General features: G+C 36.3%; 2 protein-coding genes across 2 annotated transcripts in view; one reads left to right on the top strand and one right to left on the bottom strand.

Annotated features, from left to right (window-relative positions):
• The window catches only part of kz (putative ATP-dependent RNA helicase kurz), a 215,910-nt gene extending 210,169 nt beyond the window's left edge, over nucleotides 1-5,741 (top strand). Inside the window, exon 26 of the mRNA XM_090368664.1 lies at nucleotides 5,647-5,741. Coding sequence (XP_090224790.1) covers nucleotides 5,647-5,741 — 95 coding nt within the window. The remainder of the gene's footprint in view (nucleotides 1-5,646) is intronic.
• Nucleotides 5,742-13,724: 7,983 nt separating this feature from the next.
• LOC150091504 (thioredoxin-related transmembrane protein 2 homolog) overlaps nucleotides 13,725-20,043 on the bottom strand; it is an 89,542-nt gene continuing 83,223 nt past the window's right edge. Inside the window, exon 8 of the mRNA XM_090384238.1 lies at nucleotides 13,725-14,790. Within this exon, the coding sequence (XP_090240364.1) occupies nucleotides 14,671-14,790 (120 nt within the window). The 3' untranslated portion in view covers nucleotides 13,725-14,670. The remainder of the gene's footprint in view (nucleotides 14,791-20,043) is intronic.

Genomic DNA, 20,043 nt, shown 5'->3' with positions numbered 1-20,043 from the left:
CCCTTTCCCGGTGTTTATGTCACACCAAACGGACTCAACATTGCACCGTCCACCCGTGTCAACTGGATGCAATTCCTTAGATTTTGTTTCTTAACTAACAGCATAACTCCTCCTCCCTTCCTACCCTGTCTGTCCTTTCTGTTCACATTGTACTCCCCAAATTCCAATTCTGCACTGCTTATATCTGCCTTTGATGTCTTGATCAGCACTTCAAATTCATCAATTTTATTTACTATACTTCTAGCATTAGTGTACATACACTTATTCTTACTCTTAGTTACCCCAACACAGCCCATGTATTTAATTGTTCCATGATGGTCCCCAGCAACTTTCTCTCTAGGCTGCTGCTCATTACAATAGAAGCAGTGCAAGAATCACTTTTGCCTCTACCTGCGGCTACCATTAATCTTTTAGTCTGTGAATCCCCCCCCCCCCCAATCTAGCAGTTTTCTGACTCACCTAACACTGCCTTGATAGCATCAGCAAATAAATGCAGATGCAGAGCAGTTGCTCCAGTAACTTGTGATCCTCCCATTACAAAACAATTAAAATAGTGCATTTTTCTGGCATCAACTCAAAAAAGAACAGGTTCACAATGTACTCAAGGTAGAATATGCCACTGCTGATGTATATGAATTACACGTTGCAAGAGGTGTGCTGTGTGAGATTTATACTTGAATAAAAAAACCAAGGGATGTTGTCTTTGCTACTACTGCAACACAACAACAAGTAAAAGAAGTGTTTAGTGAGCTGAATAGATATTTACAGTGGAGAGTCCCTTTCATAATAGGAGATACACTGCGGGATATTGACATTACAAATGAGAATCTTAACAGAAAAACTACTGAGCTTGAACGTAGGTAAGGCACAGGCACCAATGGTATTTAGCCAGTTATAGGAGGCAGTGAAGGGGGGGTTCTAGAGAGGAGGCACTTATAAAAGAAAATCTTGTTTAACCAACCTGGTAAGCTGTTGATATTGTCACAGAAGCAAATGCAAGAAATAATTTTGACATTATAGACCTAGATATTAGCAAGACATTATTCCACATGGGATATTGCTGTACAATATCCCGACAAACTGCAGTATATTGGGATTGAGGCAGAGCTACAATTATTTAGATCCGCTTCGTGGTTGGTCAGAGAAGCAGCAGTTACGTATATTAGGTGTTTGAATTAATAGCTTTTTTTTTTAACTACTTATGTGTATCCAAATACCTTTTGATCATATAGTGTACAGGTCCTAAGGTGAATGACTCAACTAGTGAGAATAGCAAAAGGGCATCTATATGGCACATCAGGAACAATTTGATTGGGGTGTATAAGGTACAGGGAGAAAAAAATTTAATGATAGCGAAGTAGAAACATAGAAATGGAACACAAAAACCAGACATAAATATAAACCATTAGGGAAACTAATATATTGGACCTATGGAAGTTTACATTTGGTCAGCGCCTTCCCAGGTGACTTAGTACTTTCTGACAGTAGCAAGAGCATGATGAGGGATAAAGGTTGTATAGACAACTTTAGCCCCTGGGAAAGAGGTGACCCTAATTCAAGACAAAAACAAACTTTTTGTTCTGTTTTAAATACAGGCAGTTCCCGGTTTAAGAGTTATTTTTTTCAAGTATCAACAAATAAATGCCAAACATTCATAAATACAGCATTTCAAACCATGCACGTAGCTATATAATACAGTATTACTATGTCCACATTTGTTTGTTCGGCAAAGATAACGAGAGAGGTCCAACTCTTAAAGAATTCCATATTTTAGATGCAATCAAAATAAAACGAGCGTGGGACAAAATTACAGAAAGAGACACAAAGTGTGTTTGGAATAAACTCTCTCATCAGGTTATTGATAACTTTGAAGGATTTCAAGAACCAGCAGATGTCGTACAAAATAAAACAGAAGCAGTCGTAAATGTTGCTAACCAATTGCAGCTTGAGGTTTCTACAACTGAGATCACTGATCTGCTTCAAGTACACAATGGAGACTTCATTGAAATGGCAAAATGTGAAGCTGAGTAAGGTTTAACAGCTGAAATTCTTGTTCATTGCTTCACTCAAGGGCCTTGATGAAGATTTTCAACACAGAAAAAGCAATTGAGATTTTCGAGTCACAAGATTCAAATTTCGAGCGCACTACAAAAGTTCTTACAGATTTAAAAAAATGCTCATGTAAGCTATCTTGAAATTTATAAAGAAAAGAAAAGACCACCCTGGAAACAAATGACTGTTGAAGCATTTCCGAAGAAGACTCCTTGTGCTTCCAACAAACCAACGAGCAACAAGTGTGCATTTAGTCGATGATAGTGAAGAATAAATATTCTGTAACATTTGTACAACACAAATAATTTCTTTATTATTGTAATTTGCTTGATTTTAAAGAGAAATAAATTCATTGTTTAAGCATAAACTATTATTTTGTCGACCTTTACTATGGTCAAATTTCATTGTTGAGAACATAACCCATGTTTTTTAATATTACATCTATAGGAAATAAATTCCTGCTTTACAAGTTTTCGCTAGGAACGAATTAACTCATAAAGTCGGGAACTACCCACACACTTAAATTCATGACAAATAGTAGTAGTACAGAAAAAATTTGGTTACAAGAATTTAAATTGTGAAATATGCTAGTGACAAGTCTCGGTTAACAAAGGGCATCAATATAATCATGTCTTCAGTGCCAGCTTGCTTGTTAACATTGAACTACGAAATACCCATATGATGTGGATTTTCACATTACCAGGATGGGCATAATCCCTGAAGGTTTTTTATAATTTTAGTAACAATGAATAATTGCTAGCAAATCCAAACCAATGTTCAGAATACCAATCTAGTAAAGGTCTGAAGCATGCACCCTAGCTCCAAACAAAAATCATGTTTAGTATCATACAGCAGTTTTTTTTTTTTAAATTATCTTCCATTGGAAACATTTCTTTTGTCTTTTCTCATCAAAAAAAGACCAAATTTTTGAACATAGAGCATTATTTTACATATAAATTAAATTGTCAATTCAGGTATAATAATAAGCATTTATAAAATATGCACAATACTATGCAAATAATTTAAACCAAAATTACTAACATATATAAGAGCTGAATTATTTTAAATAAAAGATTGCAGTAGCTTTTCTGGGAATGCTTATGATATTAAATACTTCAGTGTTTCCCAAAGTGTGTTATGTTTACCCAAAGAGGTATGTCAAAAGGGTTTTAAAGGGAGTATGGCAGAATTATTCATTTTACTTTATCATAGTTTTTTTGGCTGTAGAAAACAATTCATTAAAATAATACAGTGGGTTCCATTCATAGAAATTAATGGTTAACTGAATCAGCCACTTCATTGAATCAAAACCCGAACCCTTTATGTGTTGCAGTGTGTAAACTCTTCTCTTATTAGAATCATAATTTCAGTTTCTTGATAGAGCTGTATAAACCGTGATTTTCCGGGTTTCTTTCCCCTTTCATATAATTTTATTGGACTATACTCCTAAATGATCTGGTGTGTGTGTGTGTGTTGTGAACCATGTTTTACTGGTCATCTGTGGGAAGTAATTGGATTAATTATAAAATGCCAGTGATAGTAGTCTTCAAAAAAGCCCACTGTTAAATTTTGACTAATCCTTTATTACTCAAGTGAATGTTATCAGTTGTCATATAAAATGTTAAAAAAGCGCTTGGTACTTAACAATTTAAACTTCATTTAAATTTATACATTTTAATACCAGACTAGTACAAATCCACCATAAACGAGAAGCAGTACGAAAGTAATGCCTCCTAATTTTTTGCTTTCAAGTGTGGTGCCATAGATCAATTCGCGTGTCACTGAGTGGTCACTAGAGGTCTCTAGTTTCACCATACTGAGTGGCACTGTGATCGGTCTCATGAGTGCAGCACACGGATAGTTCAAAATGGTGGATAGAATGTTACGGATATACGTATCAAGAGAAGAGTGGTGATTGAATTTCTTACCAAGGAAGGAGCGATGCCTATCAAAATCCATATGCATCTCAAAAATGTTTATGTTGTTGAGATGTTGGGCAAAACATTTTAAGAATGTGGAAAGTGACAATGTTGACAAGCCCCGAAGCAGCTGGCCAGTAATGTCAGTGACAACAAGAGCCAAATCAACACACTGATCAAAGAGGACCGCCGCATCACAGCATGCGAATTGTGCGATGCACTAGGTATGGGGAAACCTGCTGTGGTAACCATCATAAAGGAACTAGGATACAACAAGGTTTGCACCCAGTGGTCCCAAAAATGCTGACACATGAGCACAAGGAAGCCCAGAAAGTCATCTGTACAGAACTTCTCCAGTGCTACGAGAGTGAAGGAGAAGTTCCACACAGATGACTTTCTGGGTTTCTTTGTGCTCATGTGTCAGCATTTTCAGGATCCACCAAAAAAGAGTGAAGGAGAAGTTTTTCTTTCACACAGTCACAGGTGACAAAACCTGGGTCCATCATTATGACCTCGAAACAAAGAGACAGTCAGAGTGGCAACATCAAAATTCACCACTCAAGAAGAAATTCAAAAGACAGTCTCCTGCTGGTGAAGTCATGGCAACAGTGTTTTGGGACAAAGATGGGGGGTCTTGCTTGTGGACTTCTTGGAGCGTAGCACCATAATCAACTCAGATTAATATGTGGAAACGTTGAAAGCCCGCATCTGTAGAGTTCAACCGGACAAAAACCTTAATGAGGTTCTTCTTCTCCATGACAACGCATGGTACCACACTAGCTTGCGCACGGTGGAGGCCATTGCAAAACTAGGGGCACCGTTCTTCCTCACCCAGATCTTGCACCTTCCCACTATCACCTCTTCAGCCTGCTGAAGAATGCACTCCATGGAACCCATTTCGCGGACAACGACCAGCTCAAGCACAGTGTTTGCGAAGCCCTCTGGAGCAAGAATGAGAACTTTTATAGGATTGGAATACAGCATCTGACTCAGAGATGGCAGAAGTGCATAGAAAATGATGGTGACTTTGTGGAAAAATAAGTGTGTTTATTACTGATTGAGGATTAATTTATGTAAAAGGCGTAGTTGTAGGAATTAAATTTTTTGAGAAAAAAAAAAGGCATTACTTTCGTACCGCTCCTCGTATGTATCAGAATGTTTGTTGATTTTTATTATTACTATCATTTTTTTAATTATTATTTTTATAATATATAAATAAATGAATATGATATTGTACTGTATTTGCTATAGTCTAGATAAAACTATCCCCAAATTATCTTCACCTAAGAAGGGGTACACCTGTAAGGCTAAATTCTCAAAAGGCATAAACGATTATTTTAAGTTTGGGAAACAATCAAAATTCAGCTCATTCATAATTTTGTTCAGGTCTGATCCAGTTTGGCTGGGTAGTACTAAAGTTCTGAATTCCACAAAAATACTAAATTGTGATCTACATTTCACTGGGAAAATAAATAGCTCAATTTACCAAATGTAACACTTCCATTTTGATGGTAATTGCCAATTTGTTGTAATTTAAAGTTTTCCTGATTGTACTTATAGAAGACAATTTCTCTATTAAGGATATTAAAAGTAATGATATGATATTTGAACTAAACAAAAGCACTAATTTTGCTGAAATGTTTCTGCATTTTTTTTTTTTCTCTCTCTCTGTTAGATTTGCTAAAAGAATACTGTCAGTGGTTACCAGAAAGTCTCCATTTCCAGGTATCAGAAAGCTGGCCTCCTCTGTCAAATAAAGTTAATGAATAACTTGAAATTGTAAATATATTTTTTGTAATATATGTATAAAGAATTTATAGCCGAATTCAGTCCAGTCAATTGTTGTTGTTATTTGGTTTTTTAAGAGCATTAGCAACTAAGGCCATATTGCTCCGGGGATATGCGGTGGTCATTCCCTGACATTTCCGCATCCTCCGTATTTGGTGGTCAAGGGCTCGAACCCTGGTCTAATCAAGAAGCGTGTGCTACGCACTTCTGCTGCTCACCTAGCTACAGAGGCACCATAATCATAGTTGTAAGAAACTTAGAATCGCTTCCTTTAAGCACATTATCAGCACAGGGCAAAAAGTCTTATAATGCAATTTCAAAATATCTGAAGTTATCAAACAAAAGATGAGTAGTATTGCGACTCAGTCTTCACCTTTAAAAATGGTTTAGTGATAGAGTTGCAGTGTCCTCCCCCCCCCCCCCAAATACTACTACACTGCTTGGAAATGTTTTCATAAACAGCAGACTAGTGTAGCCTTGTTGGCAATTCTGAGAAAAGCTTAGGCACATGATACATGTAATAGCTTTCAGACTGAAAAATAGTTTCTGATTCCTGCCTATGCATAGCATATTCCCCTTATACTTCATCTGCTAATGTTTAAGTATGCAATAAGAAAATGCACAAAAAGAAAAAAAGATGGTATATGTTCTGCACAGAAGATTCCAGTATAGCAGAACATACAGGGAACACTTATTCTGTGAAGGAGTAGAGGTAAGGGATTTGGCAAGTTATGTACAATCAATGTACCATGATTGGAGTTACTAATGAGCACTCTTAAAACTTACATTATGCTGCATGTTTGAAATTGATTTATCTAATAAGTCTGGAAAAATGATTAGCATGGTATTTTTCACAAAGGAAAAGTTTGACTCCAGGTGTAGAGATAAAAAAGACAAAGATGGTGCAATTATCATTCAAGAAATGACTATATGTAGTCCATCCAGAAAAGAAGTTCTGTTTTGCCACTATCAGGCCATGCTCTATAAGACATAAGCTGAGAAAGAAAACTTTGTTCTTCTGATCAATAGTTTAATAGAACTGTCATTATTGGTGAAATGGCAAATTGCAAAAGTATAAATTGTGATAATGAACGTTCTACAATTTCACAAAGAACCACAACTTATCACTGATAACTTATGTATTGAGAAAAGTAAGTCTGTAATGTTTTATAAATCAAATCTAAACAGTTTCCTGTAACTTGTTTCCTGTTTGAACATAACCAGTTCAAACCTAGGTGCCTGAAAACCTAGTTATGCAACAGCTTCATTCCATTTAAAAAAAAAAAACCTCTTTATATTGAAAGTATTATCACTTTCAGATGTATCAAATAACAATACAGTGTAAGCAAGCAATAACTGATATGATCTAATACCCACTTGTCTGGCCACAATCCTTGTTTATACTCTGGTATGACTACTAGTTCAGAGGAGTTGACAATGAATATAATCATTAACTGTCATGCAGGCTTGACCCACAGTCCACTCAAATGCATATGCGCATCACTGCACTTCAAAAAAACAATGTAGGCCATGTACATGCATCATCTCTGTGCAATATCTGAAATTTGGCATTCACCAAGACAAGAACATTTTGAAGTTACCAACTGAGAATGTTCTTACTATTGTAGGGACTCATGACATGACCAATCCAGCAGTATGGAGTAACATTTTGGTTTAATGCTGGCAACTATTGTGCTGTGGAGATTATAGGGATCAGACCTGCTGTGTTATTTAATAAAAATAACAAATTACTCCCAAATACTTAAGCTTCATGCATAACTTTCAGAAAACCATTAGAATTTCAAAAAATACAGCAGGTGCTGGGTCCCAGGGATGCCAGATTTATGAGGTAGTCTTAATCTTCCTTGGAGTACTTCTACCAACTTCCAATGAGTGGTGGCTGGAATATGCCTACATTTTGACCACAGTCTATTCCAGTGCTCCAATCAGTCTCACATGTGTTTAGGTCCAGTTCTTAGCTAGCCAGACCTGGATCACTGCTGTGCTGATACTCACAGACCCCATTTCTGTAGGTAATTTTACAAGTGTCATTCACTTTATGGTTTCAGGCCATACCACCAAAGACCACTTCTAAACAACTGAAAAGCCACAATACCATCAGACTTCATGATCAAGATGATATACTCTGACAGGAAGTACTATCCAGACAATCTCCACACTCGGACGTGTCCATCAGAACAAAACATTTTGTATCAAGGATTATCACTCCAAACACCATTTCATATTGGTGTCAGTTCCATTGGGCTTATGCAGAGCTGACTACCCTTAAAACCAAGGCTATACCACTTCCTATGGAATGTTCCTGCAGCCTTTTGGAGCTACTCAATGATTTGTTGTGGCAACACACGAGGCACAAGCTACTTTCTTTGTGGACATGTTGAACATGTTCCATAAGTGTGAAGCTGTCCAGACCTTTTTTGATCTGTAGTCTTCCATCTTTAAATAACATCTGCCATAGTGGATTTTGGGGGGTTCAGACAAGTTGCAGGTGCCACAGAGAAAGGCTACATTGTGGGATGGTGACATCCATCTAGCATCTCACATTGAAAGTCTGTTCAGTATGTTAGAAGCTAATATTCACAACTCATACTGGCTTCTAACATACTGCTTCTGTGGCAACTCCATGAAATTTATATGGTTGTGTGTGCAAAGTAATACAGTACATATTATTCATGGAGTAGTGGCCATATACTTTACATCTCATAGCAACAATGCAGATATATGGAATGCATGAAGTGCTCATTGAATACATCATCTTTCAGAAACCATTTATTGTCAATGGAAAAAATTATGGTTGCTGGGTGACCACTGGTTTATAAAAACATCCTCTTGAATATAATAATCATTCAATCTATTCATTTTTGGCTTTCACATTTTGTAAGGCATACATGCAAGTTTTTTCTATAGTCCAAAATAATGAAAAATAAAAGTTTATATCTCACACAAAAAAAAAAAAAAAAAAATTTAATTACAGGCTGGCCTCAATTAATTCGCCCCGTGAGCGCATCGCACAAAACGTAAACGCGTTAATCGAATATAATAATCAATAGGAAAAATTATAATTGGTCCTTGACCTGGAATGTCCATAAACAATTTTAAAAATATCTTTTAAATAACTTTTTAACTGTATACGATGTAAAAGATAATGAAAATAATTGATGAAATTAAATGTTTATTGTATAAAACAGCAGTTCCCAAACTGTGCGACGCAGAATATTTTAAATTTTCGAGGGAAACACAGTTGAATATCAACATCTGTCGGACACTGCGCGAACTACTAGCTCGAGGTAGTTCACAGTTTCAACCTAACTACTAAATGGAACTGTTAGGTATTTCTTTTGGTCTGGGTGTGCCATGAAAAAATTACTGAGATGCTAAGGGTGCCACGAACTGAGAAAGTTTGGGAACCTCTGACATAAAATACACAATGAAGAAATGACTGTTGCGGAAATATTTGAACAGTGTTGACTTTCGATTTTCATCAATAAATTTCCGATAGTGGACAACAGTCTTCTCTGGGCCTCTGCGAAATAAATATCACAGAGAACCTCAAACAAAAGGTTTGAGGTTCTCTACGATACGAAAGATTTCAGCTAGTTCTTTTACCGTTATCTCCTTTTCGTTAACATTTTCATCTGGGCCATTTAAAAATTTGAATTTTTAAATGCAAGTCTGCATTGACTTTATTAGTGGGAGACAAACAAGTAACACGTCTTCTTCCAATGGTTGATGGAACACACCGAGGCGGGCAGCAGGCAAACGTTTGTTTATTGCCCTTCCAACGTGTGATTCAAATCTTTTTCAACTATCACATAAAAAAAAAAAGATTGTGTTAACTGGAAATTTCCATCATGTAAAGTGAAAAGTTGTATAATTTTTTCAAATAGCGGTAACTGAAAAATGTGTTAATCGAACTCGCGTTATGCAAGGCCTGGCTGTATACTTTCAAAACTTAAAATGAAGACAGTGTATACAACAAAAGTCTGAGCTTAATTATATTAACAATTCTTTATTTACACTCTTCAAACATTATGCAATGAATTAAATACTGGATCACATAAAGAGACAAAAGTATGATCACCTGGATGCTTAAGTGGTGGTTCTTCTCTTGTATGTAAAAAAAGTGTATTAGAAGATGAAATGCACAAGGCATATGGGTTTAGGTAGTTAACTATATAATATCTGTGTAGATACACCATAGTTTACTCATAAATTTAAACTATGTATGAAGAGGCATCATTTTAATTGTATCTCATATTGTGGGTGCGTCACGAGATAGCTGATATTGCACTACTTCTTCTCTAGTAGAGAAGACTACTGTTATTTATTTTCAGTGGATATTACCACCCAGACGATCGTTTCGAAGCTAGTTGGCTTCATCATCAGCGGGTGGGCAAGTACCCTGGTAATGCAACATGCCATCACAGTTGCAAAGTTATTTCCACAATATGAGATGGCATGTTGTAATACCAGGGTACCTGCCCACTCACCGATGATGAAGCCAACTAGCTTCAAAATGATCGTCTGGGTGGTGATATCCACTGAAAATAAATAACAATAGTCTTCTCTACTAGAGAAGTGTTATTTATTCAAAATAGTGCTATACCAGCTCTCTCATTGTGACGCACCCACAATATGAGATACAATTAAAACGATGCCTCTACATACATAGTTTAAATTTATGGGTAAACTATGGTTTATCTAAACCAATATTATATAGTAAAAAAGTGTATAATAAAAAAATACAAAATTAAGAGAGGTAAAAATATAAACATTAAAAGGGATAAAAAGTAATGAGTTGCTCCTTTACTGACTCAGAAATAAGTATGGCATTCTCGACCAAAATATCAGTGGCTCAGGGAGGTGTGGGGTGGCTGATTTATCATGTTGATAATGGGAAGCTACTACAGAACCGAACATCAGTAAACTGGCTGTGTCACATCAAGCTCATGATCTTATCTGAATTGTTTCTTTAAAATAAATATTATTATATAAATTCATTATGCTTACAAAGGCTTCAGACAAAACTCACAAACGTTAAATAAAAGTTGTATTTCCCAAACATCAAGGAAATTATGTATGTCAATCTTCAATTTAGTCCCTATTATATTTTAGATTCCATATTTCCTCTAATGCTGTGCTGATATCTAGATTCCTCAAAAAAAGGTGTTCCATTAAGGTTTGCTTATTAAAAATAACTTGGGCACCAACCACAAAACTTCAAAAGATTTTGTGGTTTGTGCTGAAGCTATTCATGGACTGTCTGTACCTCATCTGATGAGAATAATGTTCTCTTGGTGGACAAAGGCGGTGATCACATTAAGTGGTGAATTTGGAGGGTGGGACCTCAGACTTCATCTCCTGTATATGATTTGCTGTAGGAGGACATCAACCTGCTGCAAGCACATGCACCTGAGCACAGCAAACCACAATATTTCTTTCAAATTTCTTTTAAAGAAATTTGAAAGGGTTTAGAAGTGCATTACAGTATTTGTCACTCATCACTGTTTCTCCAGCTAATGTTCCAAAATTGCTTCTTTATGATTCCAGAATACAGTGAGTAACACTTTCTAGCTGATGCTTTGGTACAGATTTTCTTTGGTCAAGGCAAGCCTGACTCTGAACTTGCACGTATATTTTGTGGTATGTATAGTGCACCCAGATTCATCTGTGGTCACTGTGTTCTAAGCTCATACCATCAAAGAATCATGGAACACATTGTCACCATTCCTTCAGTTCCAGTGTTAAACACTCCAACGAGCACAACTTTTAAAAAGTGCACTTCCTTGCTAACAGCAGTATGCACTGAACCAACACTAATTAGAATGCTATGGCAATTTCTTCAATAGTAATGTGATGGTTTTCTTGTATGAGTTCTTCCAATGCTGCTATGAATCCTGGTGTCACAGCATTATGTGCTTTCCCTGGTCAAGGAGAATCTTGACTTTTAATACTTAAACTTATTCATCCACTCATTGACCTTTTCTTTGGTTCATGCAGCTAATGTTCCAGAATTGCTGTGATGAATTTCAATAAGGTTTTATTACTGCTGCATTCCAAAATCGGATTACAGGTCACATCTCTACATTTTTGGATGTTTCCAAATAATGCCAGCAGATGGTGCCATGTGGGCACCATCTAATCAATAATCTAATAAGATCATTATCAGTTTTACATATATGTTAGTTTTACACTTTTCATTTGGATGACCTTTCTATATTATAAATACTTATGTTAAAAGCAAAACATTTTTCATCTCCATAGCTACCAGTAATTCAATGTGTAATATGCATGTATTTACAGTTTTTTGGAGTAAATAGGTTAAACAGAGTATTAATCAAGTTCTTAGATTAACACAGCTATGCTTGTTTTATTTGATAGAAAAACCTTCAATTCATGGATGCACTACTCATAAAATACTTGTAAAATTGTTTACACAGTAAATATTTTTGATTTCCATGAAGGAGGCATTAGAATATAAAACTTGGTAAAAGAGGGCAGTGGACTCAAAAAAGGTTGGGAACCACTGTCTTAAATAAGCATAGTTCATGTGACAACAACCAATCAGGACATGTTTGGGGGGGATCAGTTGAGGTTTAGGGATGCAAAATGCCATGCATTACAGGCTGCACATAAAAGCTTGCCAGTGGGCATGACACTAAAATTGTCTGCATAACAGAATGTACACAGGTCCCAATTGCAATTGATATAATCAGGAATTATGGGAGCACTGAATGTAATGAAGACTTCATTCAGCAAGGGTGGAATGAGCAAAATTAGTGGTATTAATAGTTCCTCAGCAATCTTTCTCCAGATTTACTACTATATAACACACCACAATCCACATATTTTATATTAAACAAGAACACACTTTGGGGGGGGGGACTATGTGGTCTTTACACAGCTAGCAATAGATTAGTGCACACAGGCACCCCCAATAAGACATGCAACGATTGCTGAGTAGTGGAAAATGAAAGCAGTAGATAAAATCTGTGTTAAAAGGGCTAGAAATATTTTATAAAGTGCACTCATGAGCATCAAATCCAAGTTGCTCAAGAAGATAAGGAGGGTACCTGCACCTCATCAAATTTCTGCATCTGTATAGCAGAGTAGCAAAGGTTGATAACAACCTGAAAACAAACTTTTGGTGCTCACACATCATGAACTACAACCATAAGTCACAAAGGAATGCCTAGTTTATGTATCTGCTGTAGTCCATAAAATTGGGGAAGCCAGTACCCAAGAACAAACAGGTCAGTTCACTTTGGATTCCAACTTCATCAAACTTTAATGGGCAAGCCTTGTAGGTTCTTAAATTTCATGATCTTGAAGCAGTAAAGTTTCAAAATTGAAATCAGACTTATCCAAAACAATGCTACAATGGTCTTTGTCAATGGCACTGGAAGAACAAGATCTTGATCACATGGTAGAGATAAAGTGGTATTAATAGTTCCACTGTGTTGGATCTGGTCAACTATTGGAGCAACAGGCCACACACACACACATCACAGTATAGGGGAAATTCTGAAATAAATTTCCATAGAAATGTCTTTGGGTAAATCCATAACAAAATATTATATGAAGATAACTCTTTGCTATAATTTATGTTCTTATCTGATTTTGTAAAGTTTAATTTTTCGTTTATATTTTTACCTCTTAATTTTTGTATTTTTATTTAAGAATTTTTCTTGTTTATTTGGCTGTTAAAAGAATTTGTGATATCAGCATGTGAATATTACAAAAAAGCCTTTTTTCCTCAATGCTTTGCTAAGGAGTTAGTTTCAGAACAGTATGAAAATATTTGACATCAACATCAACTAATTAGGACATTTATCTATACAATAATTACAAAATGAGTTAGCTTCTACTGAGAGCATTAATTATAAGAATTCTTAGGATAAAAAATAAATTCTAAAAATCTGGTCTAATATATGAAAGTAATTACATAAAAAAAGTTTCATCTACTAAAATTATGAAATAAATTGAGGTGAAAAATTGTTAATTTATAAACCACGACATTAAGATTCATTATTAATAAAAGTGCAATGGGATTAAATAAATAAGAGAAATAGCATGTTGTTGCCCATACATAAGCTGTGTAGCAAAGCACATACTAGAAAAGTACAATAATCACAGGTAACATTACTTCATAATGTGACCAGATGCAAAAGAATTAATCTTGTAGTAACTTAAATAATAGAAATGAACTAAAGCATTCAGGATCTTAGCTCATAATGTATACAATTATCAGTGATAAACTGTGTTTAGGTTTTCTCATTCACATGCTGATCTCTATCTTAATTATGGATAACCAATTATTTTGTAAATGATGAGTAACTTCATATGCAGAATTTAGTTTGCAGAATCTAAAATGAATGTCTTAATCTGTCAGAGATCATAAAAATATTCTTGTGCTTAATTTCCCAATGACACTGCAAGGCAGCAACTTGATATTTCTATCTGAATTTTGAAGAAAATATAAAAGTAAGAAATTTTAACAGTGATTTCACACAAGTAACTTGTACCCATTTATATTACAGTTAGGAAATGAGTACCTAAAATGTGTGAAAGCCCTGTAAAATGATTTAAAAAAAGCACACTCATCATCTACATGCCTTGGGTGTTTCATCTGAGTAAAGTATTCCCACCAAAAAACCTATCTACCTTATTTGAATAAAACTATAATCAATCCAAATATTAATTTCTGAGATTCACTCTACAAATGATAATAATTCTTGTTATTTTCACATAAAATAGATAACTGGGAAGAATGCTATCCTCACTGTAATTATTCTCATGGCAGCATTTATCTGTGTACCATTTCTTTTAGGATATTTAAACTGAAACACACTAGTTCTTTTGTTTTGTTATTTTAAGCTTTATCATTTGCCTACTCTGATTTTTCGTGATTTTCTTTTGAGATTTCCTCCTTCTTCTTGCTCCTCTTTAATGGATTATTTTTGCTTTCCTTGTACAGGTTGTTAAGATCAAAAGCAGCCATTATATTTTCCTATGAAAAAAAAATAATAAAATAAAAGTCAAACAGTTAATAAAACCTTTTATTTTGATTGAAAATATTTTTTTTTTTTTTTTTTTTTTTTTTTTTTATAATGGGAGAGCAAGAATGGAAAGTAAAATATGTAGGACATCTCAAAATCATAGAAAATACTGTTTATCCATTCTAAAAGTTTCTATATATATTTGACAAGATGCATTATAAAGTGAAGTATGATGATAGGGATATTTCATTCCTTCTCATTATTTGCAAAATGACATTTATATCTACATGGCTAACATAAAAAAAAACAGCTTTCAAGGAAATTTATAATAAAAACATTAGAATATGAACAGCAGCAGTTAATCTGCACAGTTGAATTCACTATCATCAGTGTCAGAAAAATAGAAGAGAAAACAAACAACACTAAACTGGTAATGGTGATCACATTTAGGTAATTTTATATTTTAAACTTTTATATGAATTTCTAAAATGGATCTTAAGATGTTTTTCTTAAGATGTTTTTTGAGGAGTGTTCTGATGAACACTCCTCAGCAGAATATCTATTGCATGTTAATTGCCAGTTCAAGATTAGTGGCTGCTGGTGCTTTCTACCTTTCTAATTCCATACACAGTCTTCCTTCAGTTATTTTTGAAGTTTATTATTGTATATTCTGATTTATATTTGAAAAGCATCTGGAAGAAAAGGTGTCACCATCAGTGTTGCTAATTTTTGTTTTAAGGTAATGTAAACAAATACATTTCTTGTCAAAAAGTTGCATTTTTGCTCTAGAAGTTATGCTTTATTATTATATAAAAGTTTCTTGCCTCTTATTATTTATGTATTTATTTTACAAAATATAATTAATGCACATTTGTAATGCTGAAATTTTCAAATTTTTCATTAAAAACTTACATTTCATAAATATTGCATCCACCAGTAAAAGGTCTAGCACTAATATACAAGCAGAATTCAAAAAAAAATAAATAAATAAAATAGTAAGTTGTTCTTTCAAAAAATAAGTGTAAGGCAATAAATACTATGAAATGAGCAACTATTAATGATGTTACCAACAGACTGTCAGATTTTAAGGGGGGGGGGGTAAAGAGAATATCATTATTAATATGGTGACTAATAAGCATACATGATCTGCAGTTTGTTAGACAAATATCGGACCATGCTGAAGAAATTTTGCGAGTTAGGTCAAAATGTCTCTGTCTGCAATTTTGCCCAAGCATGATAGGAGGATTAACTCAAGACTTGGACTCTGCAAGGCTTTTGGGGGGAAATTTCTATCAGCTCGGCCCACACCTGTAGGTAGAAGGAATCTGTTTTGTAGAGATGGGGTACATTTAAACAACGGTGGTGCAAGAATTTCTGCCAGTATTATTGAGGATACCTTAAAGTTCAGGGAAACTGCTAGTTTGTTGGGGGGGGGACAAGGGCAATAGATAGGCATTTATCTAATAACATTGATCAAAGTAACACTTGCACATACCTCAAGAGTTCTTGTTTGTTACCGCAACAGAACATATTAGCAAGAGTTCTGAGGGTAGAAATATTTCAAATGAGCGAGTAGTTAATGCTAGGGAGGCGAGCTTAAATAACTTTAAGAGGTGTGTCAGTATAGTTAACTATACAAGAACACTAAGTCTAATTGTTTATACAGTAATGTCAGAAGTGTTGTCAATGAAATTAGTGAATTCGAACTGCTGGTTAGGACAAGTAATGCTGACATAATAGGGCTTACAGAAACATGGTGCCACCTGGAGATAGGGTATGATGAGTTTCAGTACGATATGTATAATGTATTTAGGAAGGATAGGGAAGATAGAAGGGGTGGTGCGGTCGTGCTTCTTATCAAAAGCAGCCTGAGCAAGATGAAAGCTTTCCCAGCTTCTGAATGTCAGAATGACATTTTGCACACTAGAATCGAATCTGTATGGTGTGAAATAGTTGGAAGCAAAGGTATAATGAGAGTAGGAGTAATCTACAGGCCAGGTGATTGTGAAGATTATGATGAGAGCCTCTACATGCAAATGGAATGGGCAAGTAAGCATCAATGTCTTATTATGGGTGATTTTAATTTGCCTCTAATTGATTGGAGCAAATGGGAAGAAAGCTCCACATGGGGGACAAAATTTTAAAATCAACTAGATGATTGTTATTTGTAACAACATGTCAGGGAAAGTACTAGGGTAAAGAATATTCTAGACCAGGGGTGGCAAACCTTTTTTGAGGGTGTGCGCCAAAATTGACTAAATCTTTTTTAAAAAAACTATCCTCGTGTGCTGCTCAGAATTTTGCTAAGTACAGTAGAACGTTGATTATCAGAACCACCGTCGTCGTCCCCCAAAATTACAGTATCTACTTTTAGTGCACTGGTTGTTATGCTGAAATATTACTCCTGCCGCTTAATGCATTTGAAGACCCACTCAAACTATATAGATATTGCTATTAAAGAGGATGAGAGATCTCGCTGCGAAAAAAGACAATCTCGCATGGTTCAAAGAAAAATTCAAGATTACATATTTTTAAAAATGAACCTTCCCAAGATTCATTATACTCTTATTTGTGTGCAATTACTTGTTTGTTTATTTCTGTTTGTGTAAAAAAAAATGTGGTTTATAGTTGAAACCATGTAAAACAATTAGGCAAGTTCAAAATAAATATAATATACATTGTTTCTTCAAAACGTTTTGGTTATTGTTTACAAACCATTTCCTAAATCAATTATTTTTTATAATACTTTCAAAATACCTTGCCTACAATAATTTAATTGTTGGCCTACACTCATATAAACTAGGTATTCTCATGTATGTTTGATTATCAGAACTATTTGATTAACCGAACCAACCTTGGTCCCAATTAGTTCGGATAATTGACGTTCTACTGTATTTTTACTTCACAAAAGCGTAACCAAAAAAAGAAAGAAATAAAAGACATTATTTCAAAGATGCTTTTATAAAGGTATCAAAATAAAATCCTACAGAACAAATTTAATATAAAACGATAAACCTCTCTTATATTATACATATAAAGCATCAAAGGAAAGGAAAGTAAGTATATATAACATCAGTGAGACTTCTGCTGCTGCATCACTGACGACAGACACTTTATATCAGGCTTATACTTTGTAACTTTTAGAACTATGCATGCAACACTAGTTTCATCCGTGAGACTACTCCTATGACTAGACTTAAAGTTCATCACTGAGAACAAAGACTCAAAAATATGTTGATGAGAAAATTGCTAGTAATGCTGTTGCCAGATTTTGTAGACAGACATAAGTTTCAGGAATGGAATTCCAAACTTTTAATACCTCATTTTCTGCAGTTTTCTTTGCTAATTGCCTTTCAATATTTTCTAAATCAGCTCCGAGGTCGATGAATTTTTGCCTCCAAATTGAGCTGCTCTCAAAATCATCCAGGCCGATCCACTGAAACATTTTTAGGTTCAGGCTAGTTTTACACTGTCTGCAAACTTCTTCTTCTTCTTCTTTGGTCCTTAGCTGGCAGCTGGGGGAGGCGGTTGGCCACGCAACCAGTATGCTGCTGTAGGTGCCGCAGGGTTTCGGACTTGCTCTGTGATGTTCTTCCATACCTTATGATCCATGGCGTCAGTCCTAGCCTGGTTAAGGTCGAGACGTCGGCTCTTCAAGTCATTTTCCACTTGCTTGGCCCACGTTTTCCTAGGCGCGGTCCGTTGGATGCTCCATTGGGTGGGTCGTTGTCTCCAAAGGAGTGTGGATGGTATTCTGTTCGTGCCCATTCTACATACGTGGCCAAACCATCTAAGCCTTCGCTTCTGGATTTGGTCGGCAATGGTTGGTTGCTGTTGGCATCTGGCACGGATGGTATCATTAGTGATGCGGTCGCGAAGAGAGATGCCCAAGATTTGCCGCAGGCATCGCATTTGGAATACCTCAAGTTTGTTCAAATCTAACTTGAGACAAATCCATGTTTCCGATCCGTAAAGAAGAATGGGCAGGATCGAAGTCCGGAAGAGTCAGATTTTAATCTTTGTGGAAATGTTGGTCCTCTTCCACAGACACCATTTGAGCGAGGCGAACGCAGTGGCCGCCTGTCCAATTCTGCTGTGGATTTCCATGGTGGATGCAACTTTCTTCTCCTGGACCAGCAACCCAAGGTATTTAAAGTCCTGCACTTGCTCAATCTGGACGCCTTCGAGATAGATGGTGGCTTGCGACCCATCTGTTGTCAGGGCCTTTGTCTTACCAGCATTGATCTTCAAACCGTATGGCCGGGCAATGCGGGCAATGTCGTAGAGGATGTCCGTGGCTTCAGCGTCGTTACCGGCAAGGATAGCACTATCATCAGCAAACATCAGGTCAGTCACATAGTGATCCTTGTCATATTGTATGCCCTGTCTGTTTCTGAATGCTTGCCTCATAATGGCGTCGACCACGATGTTGAAAAGCAACGGGGAGGCTACATCCCCTTGGCGGACTCCAGTTTGGATGGTAAATTCCTCAGATAAATCGTTCTGGATGCACACCTGGCTGGTTAAACCGTTGTATGCAGTTTGGAGGAGTGTGATGACTTTTCGAGGTACATGTTCAACCTCTAGTAGTTTCCATAAGGCAGGCCGGTGGACACAGTCGAAAGCAGACTTAAAGTCAATGAAAACAATGACGGTTCGCTGTCCACACCGGATCCTCTCCTCCATCAGCTGACGAATGGCAAAGATTTGATCACAGCATCCTCGCCCGGGTCTAAATCCTGCCTGTTCTTCTCGACTGGTTTGCTCGCGATGTTTTTGCAGTCTCGACTGGATGATCTTCATAAAGACCTTTCCAATGATGGAAAGGAGGCTGATGCCACGGTAGTTCTTGCAGTCCCGGTTATCACCTTTCTTGTGGATCGGTACGATAATGGCTTTCCTCCATGTTAGCAGAATTTGTTCAGTGCACCAGATGGTTTTGAGGAGTGAGTGTAGTCGGCGAAGCAGTACATCTCCCCCGGCTTTGATCGCTTCTGTGGTGACTTGGTCCACTCCTGGTGCCCTGCCATTCTTCAGGGATTGTATGGCTGCTTTCACTTCTTCTACTGTAGGCTCAACATCGACCATGGAGACCTCAGGGGGGTCGATCGAGAGTGCTGTTGCTGGCGGTCCCTGTGGTGGGTCGTGATTATACAAAGCTTTGAAGAATTCACTCCACCGTTGCAGGCGTTCGGATGGTGATCGCACGAAGGTCCCATCAGCATTCTTAATGTGTCACTAGTCAATTTGGTCTTTCCACTCAG

Source organism: Mastigoproctus giganteus, chromosome 1 (assembly GCF_048544385.1).
Source record: "Mastigoproctus giganteus isolate SK-2022 chromosome 1, ASM4854438v1, whole genome shotgun sequence".
Lineage (NCBI taxonomy): Eukaryota > Metazoa > Arthropoda > Arachnida > Uropygi > Thelyphonidae > Mastigoproctus > Mastigoproctus giganteus.
This window is presented reverse-complemented; position numbering and strand designations above follow the sequence as displayed.